Source organism: Falco biarmicus, chromosome 3, assembly GCF_023638135.1.
Source record: "Falco biarmicus isolate bFalBia1 chromosome 3, bFalBia1.pri, whole genome shotgun sequence".
Lineage (NCBI taxonomy): Eukaryota > Metazoa > Chordata > Aves > Falconiformes > Falconidae > Falco > Falco biarmicus.
The window spans coordinates 27,584,486-27,607,240 of record NC_079290.1 but is presented as its reverse complement, the minus strand read 5'-3'; the positions used below and the strand labels follow the sequence as shown (position 1 = coordinate 27,607,240).

Below are 22,755 nucleotides of genomic sequence, written 5' to 3'. Positions count from 1 at the left end.
GTGTAGAAGTGTGAAACACTTGAAATTATAAAACAGATTTCCAGTGTGTTTTTCTACAGTAGCTGTCATTTGCAAGCTATTTTCATTAAGATGAAGAAATCGTTTAAAAAACCCAACGAAACAAAAAGCAAATAGAAAAAAACAAACAACCCAACAACACTTTAAATTGCAGAGGTGTTTGTATTTAACATTTGACTCTTTAAAAACCAACTTCCTTGGAAAGGCTTTTAAAGTAAATCTGCCCACGTTCAGTACGCTGTGGATTTGTAAGTACATAAAACTCCCTGCAATTGCAAGTAATTTGTGGTTTGTTTCTTTCCATTTAAGAACAAATATAAAAGATGACACCATCACAAAGAGAAATGCAAGTGTCTCATGTCATCTTTCATTGCTTTGCACTTACCATCTATGTTTTTACTGCAATAAACTTTCATTAAAAAGAGGCACATAAACACAGGCATTATGGAATGATACAGATTGATCTTTGTGCATTCTTAAACATCCTCTGTATCCTCTGTATTGAACAGAGGATTGAACAGTCTAAACGGAGAGTAGCACAGCTCACGGACTTCTTGGTTATTTTTGCTTCCATTACCATTCTTAACAAGTACACTTTGTTTTTAGTGGGTTTTACACAGAGCTCTGTATCAGCCTAAACAGTCCAAAATACACGAGGTGGAAAACAAGGCTTTTATACTTTAAAAAAAGAAAATAAAATCATTTTGTTGGGCTTAAATATAGCAGCTTGGCGTAATAACACAGAAAGAACATATATTCTCAGCCTTTTAATTAACCTATTGGAAAGAGTAAACAGCAACAGGGAATGCTGCATAAAGGCATACTTAATGGGATCTGTCCCTGTAATAAACAGCATGGGCTAACTGGAGTAGCTTGAAGTGGTATGCTTGGCCTCGGCTTACCTGAGCTAACTGGTGGACTTTTATTACGTTGGCCAGATCAAAGCCAAATAAAACCAAACTTCATTTTAAGTAGCTAATCTTGCCTGGCTAACAAAAATAGTGAGTTTCGTAGATGGGACTGACAGATAAGCCAGGTAATGTAAATTAAATTTGCAGCATGGCAGCAGAAGATAATAATCTCTTACTGAGTTAAATGTCTCTGCTCCTATGATCCAGTTCTGCAGATAGGTGGATTAATTTTGCAATAAACAGAAAAGTACCGTGTAGTTCCCTGCAGCTCCTTGAAGATGCTGTCTAATCTGATTAACTCCCAACTCATCCACTTACAGTTTCTTTTAAGTTGAAGGGATAAATCTTACACATACAATCTATCTCTGAAGAACATGGTTTCTAATACTGTTATCCCCCAAATTACCTTTCCTTTCAATTTAAAAGAAAAATGTTTCCTTCTGACTAATCTCCTCTGTGTATTCAGCTGTAAACGTTAACCAGCTCTGACTTGACTGTACAAGTCCTAACATTTGTCCACAGTACAAGCCTCAACAAAGAACAACAGCCATAAAGGAGAAAGTCTTTTTTACATCATTTGTTTTTCTGTGTTTAAAAAATAAATAAAGTATATTTTCTTCTTTGCATTTATTATACTTTATTATCTTCTAGGCAAAGGCATTGGCAAGACCAGAAATATTTTTATTTCTGATGAAATATTTGCTGACGTTAATTGTTGGCATATCTCCAGTCTTCTGGGTGGGAAGTAAAAAGACCTGTTCTGAATGGGCCAATTTCTTCAACAGAAACCGCAAAAGAGAGTAAGAACAACTTTTTTTTAATTCCTGTTTTTTAAAGTGTATACTTCAAAAAAAGTTGGATTTCAAACGTGTTTCTCTAAATATAAGTCAGGTAATCAAAATGTTGTCCTTAGACCCTTTCTTTTTTGTACTCTACATGCTGTCTGTGGGTGTCTGCAAAATTCCTTTGGAGTCTATGGAAGTTTTACATATGCAGTGACTTTTTGATAACATTTTCAAAAGATAGAAAATATTTTTCTCTGCTGATTTGTTCTTTTCCGTAGAGCAGAAGACATACTGTTGTGTTTAGCGTCAGCTATTACATCTCTGGTTTCCAGTGGCATGAGAAAAGATATTTTCAGCCACCAATTTAGATCCTTTCACGTGTTTTGACTACTTCATTTGGCCCAGTACTTAGCTGTGTTTACTATCATACAATAATAACATCCAGTGTTTTTCGCTACCACCAGGCTTGTCTTATTTTAAAATTATTTTTCCTTGAACCCTTCTTAGTATCACTTCTATTGTATTAATTACTGGTCCTTATTTTTTTCTGAGACAGAGTAATTCTGTTTTATTACTTAGCTTTAGTAAAGTTTTATATCTATGGATTTAAACAAGATTATAAATGTCATCTCTGTTTCTTGTACTTGCCTTTTATCTGTTCCTTTTTATTCCTTGATTATTTCTTTTCAGATTACATGTGTTACTTTACGAATTTTGTTACGGTTTTAGATCTTTTTATTTCTTTGGATTTCCCAAGGCAGCAGCCCTTAAGCTCCTTTTATTTTACATCTACATTCCTAGATGGTGAGCTTATAGCTTCCTTTCCCTCTCCCCTCTTTTTCCATTTCCTGTATATTTTTTCTTGTGTTTCAGATGTTAACTGCTTTCAGCTATAAGAATTTAAAAATAATGAAGTCAATTTTATAATGCTTACTGTTTTTTCACTTGAACAAGGTTTACGTTAAAGTTAACTTGGTAATACAGCTAATCCTGCTTTCCTCTCTTAGATGATTAATCTACTGAAGTCATTGGACCTACTTGCAGAAGTAAGAAATGTAGAAATCTGCTTTGTTTAATTGTTCACAGGCATAATTACTTTGGAACCATTATGACCAGATTTTTTTCTCCTCTTTTTACATATAATTTTTTTTCTTGTGTTCATTAACATCCAGCCCAGATTGTATCACTCGTTGCTATTATTTCACGTTTTTGTGTGCAAAGCTGTATTACATTATATCTAAGGTTATCCTCTTCATTCAGTTACATGCTTGTATTTTCTTTCAGTCCAATCAGTGAGAGTCGAAGAGTGCTGCAAGAATCATGCGAATTTTTCTTGAGGCACAATTCCAAAGTTAAACATAAAAAGAAGCACTACAAATCAACTTCACACAAATTGAAAGTAATTTCGAAGTCAATGGGGACTAGTACAGGCGGCACAACAAATCATGGAACTTCTGCGGTAGCAATCACTAATCATGATTACTTAAGCCAAGAAACTGTTGCAGAAATTAAAACCTCTCCAGAGACATCTGAGAAAGAGATAGAGGCAGACGGAACATCAGCCCGAAGAGTCGAGGAAGGTGAAAACAGTGGAGATCAGATGTTATCTAGTTCTAAACTGACTGTGGATCAGGTGGAAAAAAGAAACAAAGCAGATAGCACGTGTCATATGAGTAGCTTGGCTGAGAGCATGAAGAGAGTAAGTGAAGGAAGGTAAGGCTCCTTAACTTGATCTTTTGCTAGTTTATGCGTATTACCACTATTTTTCTAAGTTTTCTGTTTCTCCTCTCTTGAGGAATCGGTATACTGTCAGTATACTGTTAACCCTCAGTAGCTGTCAAGAGTACTGTAATTCTTAGAAAATATTTCATATGGACATGTATCTTTAGCATATGGGCTATTTTATATTTTTTGTAGGATTCTTCTTTTCCTTTTAAGCGCTGAGTGCTGGGGCTTCAGCTTGTAGGATATTCTTGTATCATTGAACAGTGACCCTCTAGAAACCTGTGGCTGCAATGCAATCATTTTGAGGGTGGCAAGTCTGAAAAAGAACAATGGTGACCCTAAACTTGGAAAAGTATACAGAACTGTATTGTGTTCTCTTGAAAAGAATATAGCTTAAGAAATACTGTAATTTCATTGCTAAAAAGGTATTTTCTTCCAGTGTAATGCACTGTACTTAAAATTGATTCCCTGTGTTTTATTTTTAATTACTTGCAGAATAACTCCTAAAAATGATTTTCTTGAATCTCCTCCATTACAAAGCAGCTGTTCGCAAATACCTGATGTGTCTCAGTCAGCTTCCATATCACTACTTGTCTACTCAGCTTCAGACACCAAAAGAGAGTTGGATTCAGGAAACAGTTCAAACCCTTGAAAGACTGCAATTTTATATGAACGCTTGCAACGTATAAAACTGATATGGGTTCTGTGTTACACTGGAAATAACAGATATTCTGTGCCTTATTAAAAAACACGCATATCTTGCTTTGCACTTAAAAAATGTAACTTTTGTTGTGGGGACAGCTAGCAATAATGTACTGTATTTAATCCGATCCAGGAATAATGGAAATTGAAGCTCTGTAGGACACAGCTGGATTGACTAGCAGTAATCTAAGAAAAAGATGAGAGAAACAAGTATTATGCCCAGTATAAAGAACACTTTGTAATGAATTGCATTAAAGTAATGTTTAGAAAGCACTGTTACTTTTCAAGGCATAAAAGTTCCATCTGCATTTTTGATGCTTTTCGAAACTTGTTCATTTTTTTCTCTTAGTTTACTGTGTCTTAAACAGCAGTATCACTTGAATAAGCGATACACAAAATTATAAATACTTTCTAAATTATGTGTCATGATGTATCAATTATAGCACTGGTTTATGGTAGCTTGTACACCGAATATGAAAGGGAATCTGGGATTACAGTGATTTATTTTGTACATAAAAATGAATTTTGTAAATAACTGACTGCATAAGGTCAGTGTTTAGAACTACTGTTTTGTATGTATTGTACAAACTTGGTAAAGTTAACATGTTTCTGTTAGGTTGTTACTAAAGTCAGCAGTCCTGTGGTGATCAGATAATGTTACTTAGTTCTGAGTAAAGCAGATTGTACCTTAGATATATATGCAATGTGCGCCATACACTGCGCATTTGGGGCAAGACTGGTCAGACATCTGTGCATCCTGTTACAGGGATAATATGTTAGAGGCAGCACTACTTGAGAAAAATGCTTCTTGGAGCCCCTCCTGGTGTGGTGTTCCAGTGCATTGTGCCAAAGAAGAACGTGCTTCAGATCCCTGGCGGCTTGGGGGCCAGAATCTAAAGTATATATTGAGGCTTTTTTTTTTTTTTTTTTTTTTTTTTACTGAGCTGCGGTGAAAGTGTATGTTTCACTTCGTTTCTATGCAAGTAATTTAATTTTTTTTTAATTCTGTAGAGAAACAGCTTGCAGAAAACAGAGTTATTAATATACAGGGTTGTTTAACAATATATTTACTTAAAAGAAGACTTTAATACTTTTTCTACAAAGCTTAATTTTCTATATGCTACAGCAATATATTTTCTTTAAATTAAAAAGGTCTTAATACATATAGCTTTTCTTATGATAATGTGGGTCTCAAGAGCAAGTACTACTGATGTGGATAAGAATTTCTTTGTTTGGCTCTTCAGAAATCCTGGCTCCAATGAAGTCGATGTGATTTATTACTTGGGATAATTTGGAGCCAGGGTTTCGCTGTTTTCTAAACCTAAATGTTAATGCATTTTTAAGACTGCGCACTGCCCTGCATTTGATTACTAATGAGAATATTTCTCAATATTTTGATATGCAGAGAAATTATTGTGTTCCATTTAGGCAGCATTTGTGGTGATGCTTTGAACAGTCAAGCAAAATTGCATAATACAGAGGTTGTGTAAATGCTGAATCAACAGGAACTACAGTTCTGATAAACCGAAGTTACTTGTTTTATCCATCATGTGTTAAAAATAGAATGTATTTACCTTTATATTGTGGCATCTGCATTTTAGCATTTGTAAACTACTGCCTTCAATAGGATGCAATTTCCTTTATATTTTCCCCATTACAAATGCACAAAATTCTTGCTGCTGAGAAGGCCAGTGAGAAAGACGTGACAAATCTCCTGTGAAAAATGCACACTAACTACCCTTCTTTCTTGTAGTCATGTTTGTAAATGGGTGACTTTATACACATGTTCAGTAGTTTTGTTATTACTGTCTTTGTTGGTAATAAAATACACGGTTGTATAGTAAGAGCTTCTGAGTTGATATTTCTTATTAACTAGGTGTAGCGTGTTAGTTGCTTTATCACTGTAGTATTTTTGCACCTAAGACACTTTAATGTATTTTTTTATAGAGCTGTGTGAAGGTAATAAGTATTGCAATGTTTTTATCCCACCTGTGTAAGTGAGAAACCGAGACAGAACAATACTGAGAATTGTTCACGTGAACATGGAGAGTTATGAAGGAGTGAAAAACTTGAACTAGTTCTTTCATCCTAACATTTAGAGCATTCTTTCTTTCATGACCTCTAAAGACCTCCTTTATATTACATAGAATATGTGTTTCCACTCTATGCTCTTGCTGCAACCCTTTAAAAGTATTGATACTCATTTTTTATTTATTTAATATTATTCCCTTTCTTAGGTAGTTCAGAAAAAGTCATGCTTTCGTGGTAACTGGTCTAAAGGAGATAAATACAAAGTAATTTTGAAGTTACAGCATTGCTGTGGGCTTAAAAATAGGTACGTGTTCAAAGAAATGTGTGAAATACCACGGTAATCATAACATTCATTGGAAGTGAAATGCATCAGTGGTAGATTGAGACTGTAGCACATGTGTGTTCCAGTCCTGCCGTACCAGAAATAACGTACAGACTGAATTCCCAAGGTGACCTTTATAGCTAAAAAGATTGTGATCTCTGGATGCTTTAACCCTGAACTACCCAAGCAGTAACTGGAAAGTTACACAACTATTTGGACATCCACAAAATTGATGGGGGGAAAGAAACTGAAAGAAGAGACACGGAGATGAGTTGAAGTATGGAAGACTGCCTTACAGTGATGGACTATAGAGAAGCTCGTAACAGTTTCTCTTAACAAAAAGTGTTTGGGTTCTTTGCTTTCGTCTTTTACCTGGCCAGAATTCAAAATGAAGATAGACAATCCGTATTAAAATGGCTTTTCTTAAAGAATAACTTATTACTGGAACATCTCCATCAACTGAAGTAATTTAGTTGAGACTGGCTATCTTCTGGAAGACTCACTATAAATCCAACAATTCAGAATATTGATCCAGCTATTTTAGTTGTTTGCTGCTTTTGTTTGCAGAAAGCTAAAATAAAGGATAGTGACAATTTCTCCAAGCCCTAAAATGTGTGCCAAATGGTCTTTTACTTCTCTTCTTTCTCTTAATGGATCTGTCATAAATCACTTCAGAGTAGGCGTTAAACTAAGTTTTCATGTTGCATAGGAAACCCTTCGAAGGACAAGATAGATTAAACATGCTAAATCATACTTGACTGGTGATATTAACAGCACCTGAAATTACCAATAGAGTACTTACAGGGTATGTGTTGTGTCTACTGTATTTTACTGTCTTATTTTGCTAAATTCTTTTAGTGAAAACTGGGGTAAAGGTCACCTAGAGTATAAAATGATCTATGCACGTATTTGGGAAAAAGAATAGTTTTTATGACAAATTCTCAACTGATTTACAGAGAACCGTATGTCCTTTTTCTTTGCAGGATACAGAATATACTAGGTTTAAAGATGGTCAAATCCTGTTGAATTTCAGAAGCAAAATTAAAATACGAAGAGTTTAACTTCTTTAATAAAAGTAAGTTCAGCATTCTGCAAAGCACTGAAAAATGCAGTAGCTGAATAGCATGAGGAATCGTATTTCCCTTTGAAGATTGACCACCCAGTCTCAACGTGCGGTTTCAGAAGGCTGCACATCAAAGGAGAAGCGCTATGTCCCTCCCTTCACGCTGGCCACTTGTGGAATCGGGCTTTGAAGGTGTCTGAGCGCTCTCTGTTTGGCTGCGGTCACTGGTACAGATCTCTGCCAGTGTTAACCACTGGTATTTGCAGCAATTCAGATGCTGGCACCAAGGGTATTTTAGAGGTTCATGGGAATAAATGTTATTTTCTGTGCATTACCTTTTTCTTTGTGATTATTCTTTCACTCTTATTTTTGTCCCTTACCATACTTAATTATTTCTTTTAATGGGCTAGAGTTTAACTGTAATTAAAAATGAAGAAGTTGGGCAACCTATACCACGCCTTCATGAGCTTTCTGCTTTGTATCTCTAGAAGTGGAGCTCAGAGTATCTTTCTCGTGTACATCTGTGAAATCAGTTTCATAGATTTTACTTCCTGTTAAGAAGCACTTGAGATGCAAAGTATAATTAAAAGCTTAAAAACATGCCGGGACATCTATATCTGAGCTCTTTATTAATGTTTATTCCCTGTATTTCAACTTTGTTTATAGAAACTAAATATAAAATAAAAATTTGCTTTATTTCAGGTCTTCCTAGTTAAAATAATGACAAACATGAGATGTCTTCAGACATACAAAGATCTGTCTTCATTAAATGGCTCACTGCTGGTTTCTTAGCACAGACAGGAGCTGGAGAGAATAGTTTCTGGGAGAAGAGTGGTGTGGAAGAAAGCAGTTGTGGAAGCTGGATGAGCACTCGGGACTGGGCAGAGGTGAACCTGAGGGACACTGATCTCCAGGCTGGAGAGCGTAGCCTTGGGGATGGCAGTGTAGTCAGGAGACTACATCGGGTCTTTTAAGTGATATTTTAGGTCTTGCTCTTGACATACAAGTTGAAGAGAAACAGCAAGAAGAATTTTACTCCTATTAAGTAGGTTTGTAAGTTATGGAGGTGATGATGGGATCACTAGATGTGGCCACTAAAAGGATCTTAACAGGAAAAAGTACATTCTGTGTTGGTCATGTATGAATGACGATCAAAGTATCTAGATTTTTATGAAGATAAGGTGCATCCCAGTTTATCTTCCCGATGTTCTGCCTGACCGCATGAAACTGGATCACAAGAAATTAAATGGGCACAAAAATAAGGCACTGCCAGATAAGGTCCTGGAGGAAATGGCTTGTAAGTTAGCTAATTAGTTGATGTCTTAAGCTAGCTGGGAAGCTGCATGCTCTACAGGCCCAACTCTAGCAGCGTCATACCTACTATCCGAAAGTGTATGCGAGTCTTGAATGACCCAGCCAAAGACAGAGGGTTTGAGGATGCTGAAGCAGCTGTGCAGGTTTCTTGGCACTGGGTTTGAGTCACCGATGTTGCCCACGGGACACAGTCCTTTCTGGGACTTGCTGTCCTTCCAGATTCGCAGGGCTGCAATCCAGACTTCCGACTAAAGAACGAGTGGATGCGCTACAGGGCTTAACAGTCCAGACAGGTATCATTCCGTGAAACATGAAGAGCTGGCGCTGACAGAGATGTGACATGCCACTGGGCGGATGAGACGCAAATATTTTGGGCTGGCTGAAGTTGGGACTCACTGTGGAAATTAACCGGAGCTATTTTTCTTAAAATCTGTTAGTAGTAGGCAAGATCATCCTGAGAATGGATACTGTGAGAGAAGCTGATGGTCAGGATGATGTTCCCTATGGAGAGAAACGGAAAGTCACCAAGCCAGTAGGAAAACCCAAGAAAGCACGCCCAATAAAAAAGAAGAGAGGACTTTGCCTTTTAAACTCATATAGCCTCAACAGCATTAGATATTTTTAGGGCCCACGTACTGAAAGTTTTTCTACTTGGCAATGGGAAATTGTGAATTCATGAATGAGATTTGTAAACCAACCAAGAGGTGCTGTAACTACAGCAAAGTCACAAGGACAGAAGGAAACCACGCTGGAAATGAAGTCATGCCTCACAAAAGCATAGTTAGATGAAGCACCTGCTGTAAAAAAATGTAACTCAAAGAAGGACTTGAAAAGACAGTTTTCTTTACAGGAACCTGGTAGGTCCTCTGCTGTTCTGGCCAAACACAGTTTCATCTCCATGTGAGCCAGGGAGTCAGTGTCGTGCTTGATCCTTTCCAGCGCCATCGCACGAGTCAGTTGTTGACGCAAGTCAAATAAGATTTCTCTTTCAGCATATAAAATAACTTTAATGCAAGAGTTTGTCTGTTGAGGTATCGTTGGGGCTAACTATGGGATGACCCCACTGAACTGCTCGTGGTGAACCTCCCTCACTGTGCCCGAGCCAGGAGCCCCTGTAAATCCATCGGCCTTTTGGTGACAGTGGCTTATCAGCAAACAGACAAGGCAGATGCTGCCCAGAAGATCCACAGCCCTGCTTGCAGCAAGCCATGGTGCCTCTTCACTGAGGTCAGGTCACCTGAGGGGGACAGCGTGGATGTGAGAAGCACCAGGTCTCAGGAGTGCCACGGGCTCCAGGCAGGCTCCACCACCATGCCAACCAGGCAGAGCCACAGCAACCATGCATGTGCAGATACATCACTGCTGCTGTGGCTCTGCCCCCCTCGCTCTGCCTCTCCTCTCAGACAGGAAATTTTGTGCAACTGTTGAGTGTCCTGGGCCAATTCATTTTTATCTGTGACCAAATCCTCTTGCTTCCACAGGCTTCTGTGTATTTTGTGCGTGCTATCTATGGTGGCTATCGACCTCTGGTTTCTGTGAGCCGCCCTGAAGCGCTACGCAGCCCTTCCGTAGCCTGCAGCCCGCTCCTCATTGCTGCCCTGCTTATCCTGAGGAACTCCTTTTCAAAGGGCTTGCTGGATACAAATAAAAATATTAATTTCAAAGTCCAAGCCCATTCCTTTAATTTTTGGGTTATCACTAATCTGAGTTATTATCTTCCAAAACTGGGAGGGCAGACCTGTGGCAGTGCATGTGACGGATGGTGTAGAAAACCCGAGATTGTTCCCTTCATTGAAGAAGCTTTCCCATCTGAATGGAGCATTGTATTTCACCTCCTAGTAACTATTTACTAGTGCAGGATTCAAGGGAAGTCAGCTTTTCAGTTCTGCAAAAGGCCTTTCTATTCATAGAGAACTAATGAGGCAGCCAAGTCATTTTTCTGCCATTGACTAATTCACAGCCATTCTAATGAGCAATTGTTTCTCCCAAGCCTCCGCTCTCCCCTTGCACATGATGATTCACCGGAGGCCTGGTGAATTTCACTTAAAGCTGGACTGAATTAATTTTCCCATTCCACCATGTGCATGAGTCCTTGAACCATCCGATCTAACTGGACCCGCTTTGGCCAGATGTGCTCCAGATGCCCCTTCCAACCCAAAGGTTTCCGTGACTGCAGCCAGGATTGCACTGGCCACCCCAGGAGACAGTCTTGCAGAGGTACAGACCAGACACCTCCGGAGTCAGAAGGCTGCAGCCAGCAGTCAAGGAAAACAGGTCTCAGCGGGGGATTTTCATCATAAAGCTTACACTAAGGAAACGTCCGGGTATCCCGAGTTATCCTTTATTGGTGAAGCAGGCAATTCTCCCAAATGGTTTTATTAAGTTTATCTAACTCTGCCTGACAATTGGCGAGTGGCGTTTAGTTTCAGATACTCGATGCTTCCATTATTATTGTAAAAGCCACAGCTATAGGGAAATGTGACTATAAATGAACTGATGGCTCGGACAGAAAAAAAAAAATATATATGCCTGGAAACCCCAGCAGGCTGTGAAAGGAGCTGTTCCCACAAGAGGTGTCCAAGGTATGTCCCGGTCTTGACTTGTTGGTAGCAATGTTAAGAGATTTATCTCCATAGAAAACTTGGTTAATCTGAGTAGTAAAAAAGTGTTAATCCTTTCTCTAGTGTTTTCTACTGTGCAAAACCACAATGTTACCTACAGTAACATTAAGAACCGCCACGGGCTTATTCAGAAGTAAAGAATTAACACTTAGCTGCCGGATTTTTCTTGCACACTCAAAAAATGCCACCCTCCTGTATACGGCCACAGGAATCTTCTCCCGCAGACAAGCCTCTGACAGGTTAGCTTATGCTTTCCTAACAGCTGTGCCCCTCTTGCCTTTCTTCAATGTGATGGACTCAGTTGTTATGCTCTGACCTCTGCCAGTCCTTTCGGGCTGTCATTCAGATTCTACATGTATTTTTTTTCATGGCTTGTGTAGTGAACTGTCAGCATGACTGGGCTGTCGCCTGGAGGTGCAGAGCCTCAGCAAGTAGAATATTGATACGACTTACGCTTTTAAGCTTTCCTCAAAGGCAGAGACATCACTAGGTATTATAATCCACTAAAAAGTCTGCCCCAAAGTGGTTTTTAAGATTCAAATGTTCATATATGTACCTGCAAAGCACTGCTGTGACTATAATGCCATCCTTATCATTTTATGTAGAAGCTACTGGAAGCTTTTCTTAAGCAGGTATATCTGTGCTAGTAAAGTAACAAAACAGAGGGAGAGAAGTTTTGGATTATTTTAAAATATTAAGCATGCCATATAAATATTTAAATTAAAAGATATTAGAAGAGATCAAGGCCACGATCCCATCGATTTTTATGCAGTTCCAAAGTTTATTTTGTGGAAGAAAATGAAATCTGTTTCTTAAACCTGTGATAAATTTCCTTGCGAGCTCTTACTTTGGTTTTCTCCTGCAGCAGTACAGACGGCTCTTTTGTCCCCTCCGTCAGACAGGCAGGCTGCAAAGAGCCATTTGAGAAATTCAGCAGTCTCCTCTGATCTCAGCCTTTTACACTGACTTGCAGCCTACCCTAAAATATCAGTAATTAAAGTGAGCAAGAGCTAAACGATGAACTCCACCATTAAAAGCACCAAGGGTAGATCAGCAAAGATCCCGAGCGTTGCGATGCTGAGCACGGCAGGGCTAACCCTGAGCGCTCTGCTGCTTACCCTGGGGCGTGCACGCATCCCCCAGCGCACGGCAGGTAGGACTGCCAATCACAGTCAAAATCCCCAGGCGTCACCAGAACAGAGAGACGTACAAAGCGATAAGAGTTAACAGCAGTTGAAAAGTCCAGGTCTTGGCACTCACGTTACTGGGCCTCTTTTGGCTCAGGATGCTCAGCCCTGAACCTTCTGCAATATTTAGACAAAGTCTGGTTTTCCTGGTTGTGAAAAGCTGCAAGTAATGTAGTTCCCATCTGAGAAGAATCTGTTTCTGAGCAGTTAAAGCATCTCCTCCCTGTATAAGGAGACTCTTCTACCAGACCTGGGTCTGTTCTGCCAGGTTTGGAATATGGACCGGGTCTTTCATTCCCAGGCTCTGCATTAACCATGAGCCATGGGTTCCCTTGATAAAATGCTCCTAATCTTTCCTATCGCAGTTGTTTCACTTTGTGAAGGCCAAGGAGTGAATAGCAATTACTTACTGATTGAATTCATACCAGTGCTCTAATAAACGGTATTCATAAACTGGAAGAGTTTTCACCAGAAAGGTGGAGAGACCCAGCGACCCAGTGGGCAGCCCCTTGAATTTAGACATTTTATAGCTGAGGCGAATGGAAAGACATGGGTGTATGAGCACTTTCTCTTCTCCAGGCTTGTGTGGCTGGTTTTTTTTGGGATGCTGAGAGGCAATGTGAGGGGAGAAAGCAGCTCAAATGGCTGTGGGGAGAACATGCTTCTGGCACCAGACTCATGGTGTGAGCATCTGCTACGTGTGGTGCAGGTGGCAGCGCCACAGTGACCTTGCATGAGCCTGCCTAGGTTGTGCAGCAGCAGACTGGACATGTGGAAGATTGTAGTGTCATTTAAAGGACGGATGTGTGTACCTCAACATCTGTGCTGATATGTTTGCCACCCATAAAAGATAAATTCTATATCATATGGTAGTATGGGTAAGATGAAGGAATCCACTAGCTGATGTAGTACAGATCCTGAAGATGCTCAGGCAGGCTTATTACAGCAGCTCCTTTTGTCTGGGAAATATTTAGGGCAAAGTAGGTCAGTAGTTCTGATTCAGTTCGAATGTCTCACCAGCATTCAGCAATGGGTGCTGTCCTCAGAAGCATTTAAATACATCAGAAGCCCACCGAGCATAAGCCTAGCAGGTGGCAAGGCTTGCTCGGACCAAAGCAGGCTAAGGACGATGTTGATATTTCTGTTTTCCAGGCTGCAGGTCAAATGAGCATTGGGAACGGCACAATACACTTACTAGAGCTCAAAGCAGATGTCCCACCATTATTTGCTAAGACCTTCTCTTACAGCGTTCCTTAGCTTGCTTCGGCTGGCAAAGCCAGCCGTTTGGGATTTAAAAGCTTCTCACTCAGACCCGAACTCTAATGGTGAGCAAACCCAGGCAGAAAAATGCATACGGAAGTCTGTGCAAATTGTTAGCTAAAATACCGAGTATCAGGAAGGTGTACAGTGCTGCTGTGCTGTGTGCTGCAGCTGTGGCGCCTTGCCTGAAGAAGTTAATTCTATAATACAGGAGTCTGGCAATGTGGGAAGGGACGAGCCTTAGCAACAGCCCGTGCTGATGCTGTTGGTATTTTTATTACCCCAGCCACTTGGTAATGATGCCTCTCTGAACATGCATGTTACACAGAATTCAGACATTACCATCTCTCAGTATTGCCCCCAACCTGGACCCGAGGCAGGAGGGGTTTCGCTGACAGCAGCACACAATTACACAGTGAAGCATCTGCGTGTGCATATTCGTGGATGCTCACTGAGGCTGTCACAGAAGCAATTGTTATAATTAAAGATTTACATCATTCCATAAATTTTCCCAACTGGTTTAGGGAACCATTATTGTTTACTAGCTGTTTTACAAAGTCGGCTGGATGTATCACTACACTCCTTCACAAGGTGGGGGCCCACGCCTCCGCAGTGTGGCTGACACCAGTCCCGGTTCCCAGGACAGTGTGTGACGGGGTTGATGACAACAGTGTGGCTCGTGGTGCAAACCTGTCCTCGCTGCTGTTGTTCAGCTAGTACGGATGTGGAAAGGGGAGAAAGACAGAAGTGGCTTAGAGTGCAGAGGTAACTGTAGTCAGAACAACCTGAAGTTGTTCTGTTATAACATGTTATGTTATAAATATGTTTAACATAAACATATGTTGGTGTAAACAAAAATCTGGTTCTGTGGGGTCTATCGTGAATGACTCAACGTCTTGTAATGTGCATTCCTCCAGGAGAATTGTATGCTTTTGTTAAATAATTCAGAAAAAAAAAAAAAATGTATTGAAGCTTATCTCCCCCTTCTGGAAACTCTACCTCCACAAATCCTGCGAAGATTGCAGCATACAGAAGTTCTCTTTTGAATGTTTGTTACTTGCATTTTTAACGCTTAAGGCCACACAGCGTGCTTATTTTATAGCGCTTGCAGTTCTAGTATGCCGAAAAGTGAAATACGATTTTAAATGAAAGCAAAATGAGATGGTTTACACTGGGATGCCGAGGTGTTTCTAAATGGACAACGTTCAGTCAGGCAGTACCGAGGTCTTCCGTAAAAGTCCACATTTCGCTGCTGTTCAGGCGGCTTTTGTGCCCTTGGCGTGGGCTTCTGTTAAAATGCCATCAGGGGTTTGCCCCCAGCTGCTCTTTGCCACGCGCGGTCCATCAGGCTCCTGCTGCGGCGCCACGGGAGCTGCCGGCAGGACCGCGCTTCCCTGGGGAAGGTGTGACCGCCGGGAGGCCGAGCCCCGGAGGCTGGGGAAGGGGATGCTCGGTGCTCCGGGGGGGTGACCCCTGCCGCGCCCCCCGCAGCCCGGCCGTCGGCAGCGCCCGGGGAAGGCTCCGCGGGGCCCGGCCGGAGGGGGCGGGAGCCCCCCGGCCCCCGTGCCAATGGCTGCGGGGGGATGGCTCTGCCTGGACGTTCCCGCTCGGTTACAGGATGGAAATTCCCGGCCTCCCCGGGGAGGGAGCTCGGGCTCCGCGCTCTGAAAGGCTCATTTATCCCCGCGCTGCCGCCCAGAGTGGCGGACACGGGCCCCTGCGCCGCCGCCTCCCCCGGCCCCGGGCGCGGCCCCCGCGCCCCCCGCCCGCACCATGCCCTGCGCCCCGGCCGCAGCCCCGCCGCTGCTGCCGCTGCTGCCGCTGCTGCTGCTGGCGCTGCTGGCGGCCCCCGCCGGCCGGCGGCTCCGAGAGCCCCAAGGGGAAGCAGAAGGCGCTTCGCCAGCGGGAGGTGCTGGACGTGGTGAGCGGGGCCGGGGGCCCGGGGCCGGGCGGGTGGGCGCTGGGCGCGGCGGGGGCGCCGGGCGGGGCGGCCGGGGGAGCCGCGCGGTGCTGGTTTGTCGCAAAAATCGGGGAAAAGCGCAAAATGCGCGGGTTTCCGAGCCCCGCCGCTGCCGCCGCGGGCCGGGCGGGCTCTGCCTCTGGAGCTGGGTCATTACCCCTCGCTGTGCTGAACCTGGGAACGCTGAGAAGGGGCTGGGCGGGCTTTGGCGGAAGCCGCTGGTTTGCGGCGGCTGGGTGCGGGGCTGCGTGGTCTCCGCAGGGCTGGGGGGCTGCGGGGCCGGGGGCTGAGGCCGGCGGGGCCGGGGGCTGCGCTGTGAGCTGCCGGCCGCCCTCTGCGCGTCGCGGGGGTAACGCTGGGATCGGTCTGGGGAGCCTGGCAACATCAGCGGCAGATGCTGTTCAGCTCCTGCAAGGCGAGGGGATAGACAATGAGCTACAAAAAGAGAAATACCAGGGCTGCTCTTCAGCAGCCATGAGGTGCTGCGGAGGCTGTATCCGCACGCTGACCGAACCCGCTTTTCCTTGGTGGGGCGTTAATGCCTTGTTCCCTTTGGCAGCTGGGGCTGCATACCGACCGCTGTTTGCAATTCCATTGCAACTAGAAACCTTAGTGCCTCGGGACCATCCCATCTCAGGGATGGAAGAAAGGAGGGAGATTTTCCAGCCCTTGGAATGTAGACAGCAGATGTGAAGCTATTTCTGTGAGCTTCTGGGCTGCCGTTCACCTCCTATAGGAGATCGGTAGCATGGCCGATTCTTCTGTGGTCTCCACAGAGATCCCCCAAAGGGATGTGCTGGAAGCCCCATCGGTAGCAAAGCTCCTTCCCTTTCACACCACCTCATTACGCTTTCACTTCTGCAGTGGGAATTTAATTGCATCGAGAATAAGGAGTCTGCACACATGGAGGAGCTTATGCTTTCTGCTGGAGCAGTATTTTGGGGGGCCCCATTTCTCTTGCCTTGCTCCATGCTTTCGGGTGCAGCAGAGTGCAGGTAAATCAGTGGCGGCTGAGTCAGGCACAGCCCAGTTGTACAGACTGCTTCAGCTACGGCCCTTCCCGTGCAGATGAAGGCATGCCCGAGGGGGATCCTGCCTTCAGCAGAAATTTTAAAAGATGTTTTATGCATTCCCAGCTTCAGAAAGGATGAAATTTGCTTCATTTGGCAAGCAGAGATGAATTTAGTTGGAGCAGAGCCCAAAGCCCAGGTAATTCACTCACGTCAGTCAAAATTTTTGGCTGTGGAATGGCGGAGCAGCTCTCCCTGGAAGGGAGCTGTGTGGCTCTGAGTGCAGCGGTGGCTCCTCTCCAGGGGTCTGCCCCTAGCCCTCGCCGATTTCTATGTCCATCCCATGTTCTGTTTTTGTGGTGTGTAACCATGAGCAAAAGCCAGAGCCAGTCACTGTTCCAGATAGAGCCCAAGGGGAGAGTAGTGGCAAGAGCAGATAACTGGTGCTGTGTGAAATACAGATCTCTTTGTGTCATTCTCGTGGTCCCTGGGCTGGTGTGTGCTTTGCCAGGCAGCCTGCTCTCCAGCTAACTTTTTCAAAATGTGGCCTTCCTGATTTTAATATTCCACTCTTTCCAACGCCATTACCAACAGTGTTTTCTTTGGTGAAGGTAGTGAGGGAATGCCAGCATGATTAGTCCAGCTCTCATCTTCTTGCTAGACCTCTTTGTACAGTCACTGACTTTATTTATGGAGTGGCTCCAGCCGAGCCTGTGATGCCCATGCTGGTTTTTGCACCAAAGCATGGGAAAAGGAGCAACCCCAGAAGAAGAAAGTTTGCCAGTGTGACAAAGGAGCGAGAGCAGGGGCTGTAGTTTGCAGCTTGCAGTGCAGATAGTGGCACGGCTTGCAGGAGGGGGAATAGCTGGAGGATCGTTTCTTTTTGAAACAGGTGGGGATTAAGTGGTTTGAAATGGATGAAGGGAAATAGGTGTGAGAAAGGGGAAGAGCAGAATGTAGTTATCTGTGAGGGTCTGGGGTGAAGACTGGAGGAAGCAGTTAGTCACCAGCCGGGAAAGAGCATTTCAAGTAAGAGCCCTGCCACCACCAGCCCCTGCGGGGTCCTGCTCAACGTTCCTGTGCCAGCTGCACACGCGGGTGCCCCCCAGCATCCAGCACCCAGGCTGCTGGGCCAAGGAGCTCTGGGCTGCACAGAGCTACTCCCCGGGGAGGGCAACCCCAAATCTCGTAAGGTATGAAGGCAACGTGTGTTAACATGTAGTTTGGGAGAGCAACATTTGACCTTTCCCACCATGGCAATGTTAGGGAGGACGTTAGCGTGCCATCCTCCCATGTGTGCCTTCCCACTGCTATGAACAGGGATTCAGAGTTCAGGATTATCCCAGGGTGCAGCTTCCCATGTCCACATCAACATGGACATGCTGTGTGTGCCCCCCGAGTCTGACTTGTGTGGTCTGACTATAGCAAGGCGATTCTGTCCCAGAGGAGTGGCGGCAGAAGAAAACTGGTGTTAACCTCTGCTCTGTGAAATGCAAAAGTTTCTCTACTTCAAGAAAAAAAAAAAAAGAAGGAAAAAATAATGGCAGCTTATTGACTAGAACAGTTATACAAGTAATGATGGGTTAGGAGAAAGGAACTGTTAACATACAACTTTTTGTTTCTGTATAGGAACGTTTTGAATCTTCCGAGGTTTCTCAAAAGGTTTTAATCCTTGGGCTAGGCCAGTTTTTAATTCTAGGACTTATGCATCTTTTCAGAAAATCATTTAATTTACAGCAAATTCTGCTGGCACTGCTTATCGTTGACATTTTATTTTTCCTTTTTTTTCCCTCTGTGGAACCATTTTCTTGGTGACCTGGAAATAGCCCATTAGTCTGTATCACGGCAAGTTTTTTTGTTTTGTTGTTGTTTGTTTGTAACTTGGTTAGCCTCAGAATTAAGGGACGGAAGCAGTAAGATCTGTTCTGCATTTCAGTACAATGGCATGTGCTTGCAAGGCCCCAGTGGCGTACCTGGACGGGATGGAAACCCGGGAGCCAACGGGATCCCTGGGACACCTGGGATCCCGGGACGGGACGGGCTGAAAGGGGAGAAGGGCGAGTGCATGCGCGAGAGCATCGAGGAGTCCTGGACGCCCAACTTCAAGCAGTGTTCGTGGAGTGCGCTTAATTACGGCATCGATCTTGGGAAGATTGCAGTAAGTTAGCTTCGTCAGGGATGCTGCGCTTCACCAACCACAGCAGGCTCTAGATCTGCCGCCTCTGTGGCTGGGTAGCACTCATCAAAGATGGCCTGTTGCATTCTTTTTCTACAAATAAGGGTGAACTTCTCAAAGGTTTAGCTACTTTGGATCCAATCTCAGCTGTTTTGCAGCGATGTGCCCTTTTTATTTCTGTAGTCGTGTTTCAAAAGAATGATGCAGCTGGTGTAAGGGTATATTTAGAAGCCCAGATCTATTACTGTAAGGCTGAAAGTTACACCACCAAAAGTACCTCCACCTTGCCCAAAACAGGGCAAGGGATTTACCATGTCAATCCTAAGGAACAGGAGGGATGTACATCTTTAATCTGTTAATGGTATCTGTCTTTGTAACTCCTGCTTCAAAATGGTTCACTGAAGTTCAGTTGCAGGATGCTACCACAAAAAGCATCGGCATTGTTCAGGAGCAGCATTACCAAGCGTTGTCCAGACTAACCCAGACAGGCTGTCCTCCACTGCAGCCCTGGGTATAAAAATTTCCAACACAACAGTGCAAGCCTAGAAGAGGGGAAGAAATCATACCAGCTACGAAGCAATGCCCAGGCTGGTTGGAGTAATTTAACTGCTATTGCTGTGGCTAGAGTGAGAGTCAACTTTTCTGAGCAGACACCTCTCACTGCATTGCACTGGCCAAACTGTCCCTAGCTCCCTCCCCATGATATCCAGCATTTTGAAGACAGAGTAACAACGTCTTAAAAATCTGAAAATGTTTTTTTCAGTTGTGCAGCTTTTGTCAGGGTTTAAATCTCACAAATCTTGTGATAATTGTTAAATCCAAGATTTCTGGTAACAGAGACAGAAATTGTACTGTCCTCTCAGACAAGGACTTGAGCGCAGCTTTCAGACAGCTCATACCCCTTTACATAAACCCCAGAAGATAACTAGGTTACCAATTTAACAGCAGGCATTATCTAAATAAAGTTAAGAATTTCCATAATACCCCTTTGCCATTACTATCTATGAGGTGGTGTTTCTGATTTGCAACTTTGCACTGTATGGTATTTGCCAGGCTCTACTTTTATTTTTTTTTCTCCCCTGCCTCCCCCCCCCCCCCCCCCCCCCCAGCAGAAAGGACTAAAGAGAAAAGCCAAAACATTCTAAGATAAATATAAATATATTACTAAAAATAAATATATTTCCTAAATGTAAATATATAGAAAATAAATAGGCTCAAAACCAGAGGTTGCTACCAAAGTACTTTTGTCTCCTCTTAGGAATGTACATTTACAAAGATGCGCTCGAACAGTGCTCTCCGCGTTCTCTTCAGTGGATCGCTTCGGCTAAAATGCAAAAATGCCTGTTGTCAGCGCTGGTACTTTACTTTTAATGGAGCAGAATGTGCTGGGCCGCTTCCTATTGAAGCCATAATATATTTAGATCAAGGGAGCCCGGAGCTGAATTCCACTATTAATATACACCGAACTTCTTCAGGTATGTATGGCGGGACCACCTGAACAGAGATGGAGCAGAAGCCAGTAGCAAATCTAGTTACCAAATGCAGGCAGTACAGTCTGCCTTAGAAAGTAAAAAAAACTGAAAGAAGAGGCAGAAAAGTGGCTGGCTAACACTTGTTACTCTTACTTTGTTGCCTCACAGCAGACTATCAATAGTAACAGTATTAGAATTATTTATTAAGCACTTTATTACTGTGGTATTTGTTGTGGTACTTACATCCTGTAATTTAGAAATGGAAGAGGTTTCTATCCAGAGAGTTCTACTGATCTCTGCTACAACATGAATACAGACACATTCTGTGCTGTGTTAGCATATGGAGAAACGGCCTTACTGCCAAGCAGACAGTGTCATCCTGGCTTAAAATACTGATAGTTGTACATTATCTGCATAAAATGAGACTTATTTGCCCTGGAATTTCTCCTGTAATTTCAGGTGATGCACAAAAGTACCCCCAAAGTGAAGTCTCTAGGAACTGTTATTCAGCTGCTAAGCAAAAGGCAAATTAGTGAAGTCATTCAGCATAAAAGGAGGTGACACCAGAAGGGGACTAACATCAACTCTGCTCAGTTTTCCTCTCTGTACTATTTCATGACTGCATGAAATCTAATGTCTAGAGCTATGATAGTTTTTTTTTTTCACCAAGAGATAGGACCCACCTGTCCTCATTAACCCACCTCCAACTAGTGGTGCTAGTGGAGAAAAACAAAGGGGCAGCAAAAGTGGAACTTTATACAGAAGCAGTAAATTAGGCGTGGAAAAGATTACAGGGTGACTATCACCTTTGCAGGGCTTACCTGTGTCCCTGTCCCCCCCTCCCCATCACTGCCTTAGGGGGCTGGATGGGATTGAAGCCATATCCCAGGTACCAGTTTGTAAGTGTGGACACTTCAAGAAGCAGGTGTACCTCCCATTTAGCCATCCTGTGGATTGTGATCCCCTTCAGGTACTGCAACAGAGGTCAAGAAGCAGCACGGATAAAGGCGGTGTGTGACTCTCTAACCTGCTGCTGCATCTCTAATAGTTTTGTTTTGTTTTTTTCTAAAAATGCTATTCAGGTTTAACTAAACAGCATGAGCTTGTAATGAACTGTTCTTAAGTACTTGTGTCCACCTCCAGTTGTGAAATACAGCTGATTCTGTCTGATGAAGTAACCCGATTTTTGTGTTTAACCAGTGGAAGGTCTGTGTGAAGGGATCAATGCCGGCTTGGTAGATATTGCCATCTGGGTCGGGACTTGCTCAGATTATCCACGGGGAGATGCTTCTACTGGATGGAATTCAGTCTCCCGAATCATCATTGAAGAACTGCCAAAATAACCTTCCTTCCCTTTTTATAACCTCTTTTAAAAAAAAATTTGTACAATTTTCTTCAGAATTTATTTCTATAGAGTTGGATGCAAGTATTTGACTGAAAGGCACCCAACTCTTGCATCTGTAGTCTTTGCCTGGCCTTTTTTTGCACATCGCAGAGGCTTTTTATAATAATCATTTTAGAATATAAATATCAAACCCAAGTTCATTAACTTTTTAAATTCCTTGTTTGATGTATGAAACTATACCACCACCATTTTAAGAATTAGCTGTAACTTTTTTGTATCAAATAAATAAGACCTTTTACAAAAAAACAAATAATCCAGGCTCTTTTATTGATCATCAAACTATTCAAGATATTTTATATGGTGTTATGATACACAGCTATTTTTTTTTTGGAAGACTTCACAGAAAGTTCTAAGAAAGAAAACCCAGGACTTGGCTTTAGCCTTCAGAAAACTACTCCCGTAATGTGACTACAGAATAGGATGCTCTGCTGCTACAGTCTTATGTCTCTCAACAAACTCCTGATGACTTAACTGCAACGTAAACGATGCGGTAAGTGTTAAATATCTCACTCTGAATAACTAAGTAAAAATAAGACTATCTAAACGTGATAGACTGGATTTCAGTATGAATATCTATTATCGGTCTCCACTCTTAGCATGCAGATACTAAATAATTTTGCAGTTACAAAACTTCATTTTATGGCTCCAATAAAATAATTGTCCTGGATTTAGCCTTCCATATATAAATATATATGTATATATACATATATACAATCGCTTTGGTGTTAATTAAAAGCTAGATATATTAAATAGTTTGGAAGATACAGAAATAAGGTTGAAAAACTTAGGCTTT

At 42.8% G+C, this 22,755-nt stretch overlaps 2 protein-coding genes across 4 annotated transcripts in view; both read left to right on the top strand.

Annotated features, from left to right (window-relative positions):
• FZD6 (frizzled class receptor 6) overlaps positions 1-8,148 on the top strand; it is a 35,032-nt gene extending 26,884 nt beyond the window's left edge. For 2 of the 3 annotated variants that reach the window (XM_056332076.1, XM_056332075.1), the window contains exons 5-7: positions 1,581-1,729; positions 2,999-3,427; positions 3,935-5,985. In XM_056332076.1, the coding sequence (XP_056188051.1) occupies positions 1,581-1,729; positions 2,999-3,427; positions 3,935-4,091 (735 nt within the window). In that variant the 3' untranslated portion in view covers positions 4,092-5,985. Of the gene's footprint in view, positions 1-1,580; positions 1,730-2,998; positions 3,428-3,934; positions 5,986-7,477 lie in introns of those variants that run through there. The other variant, XM_056332077.1, reaches the window with a different exon arrangement.
• Positions 8,149-15,613: 7,465 nt separating this feature from the next.
• CTHRC1 (collagen triple helix repeat containing 1) lies at positions 15,614-22,469 on the top strand. Its single transcript, XM_056331790.1, is given in 5 exon segments — positions 15,614-15,786; positions 15,788-15,860; positions 18,846-19,067; positions 20,344-20,560; positions 21,758-22,469. Coding segments are annotated over 5 exon segments (729 nt in total). The 5' UTR covers positions 15,614-15,712; the 3' UTR covers positions 21,901-22,469.
• The last annotated feature ends 286 nt before the right edge of the window (positions 22,470-22,755 follow it).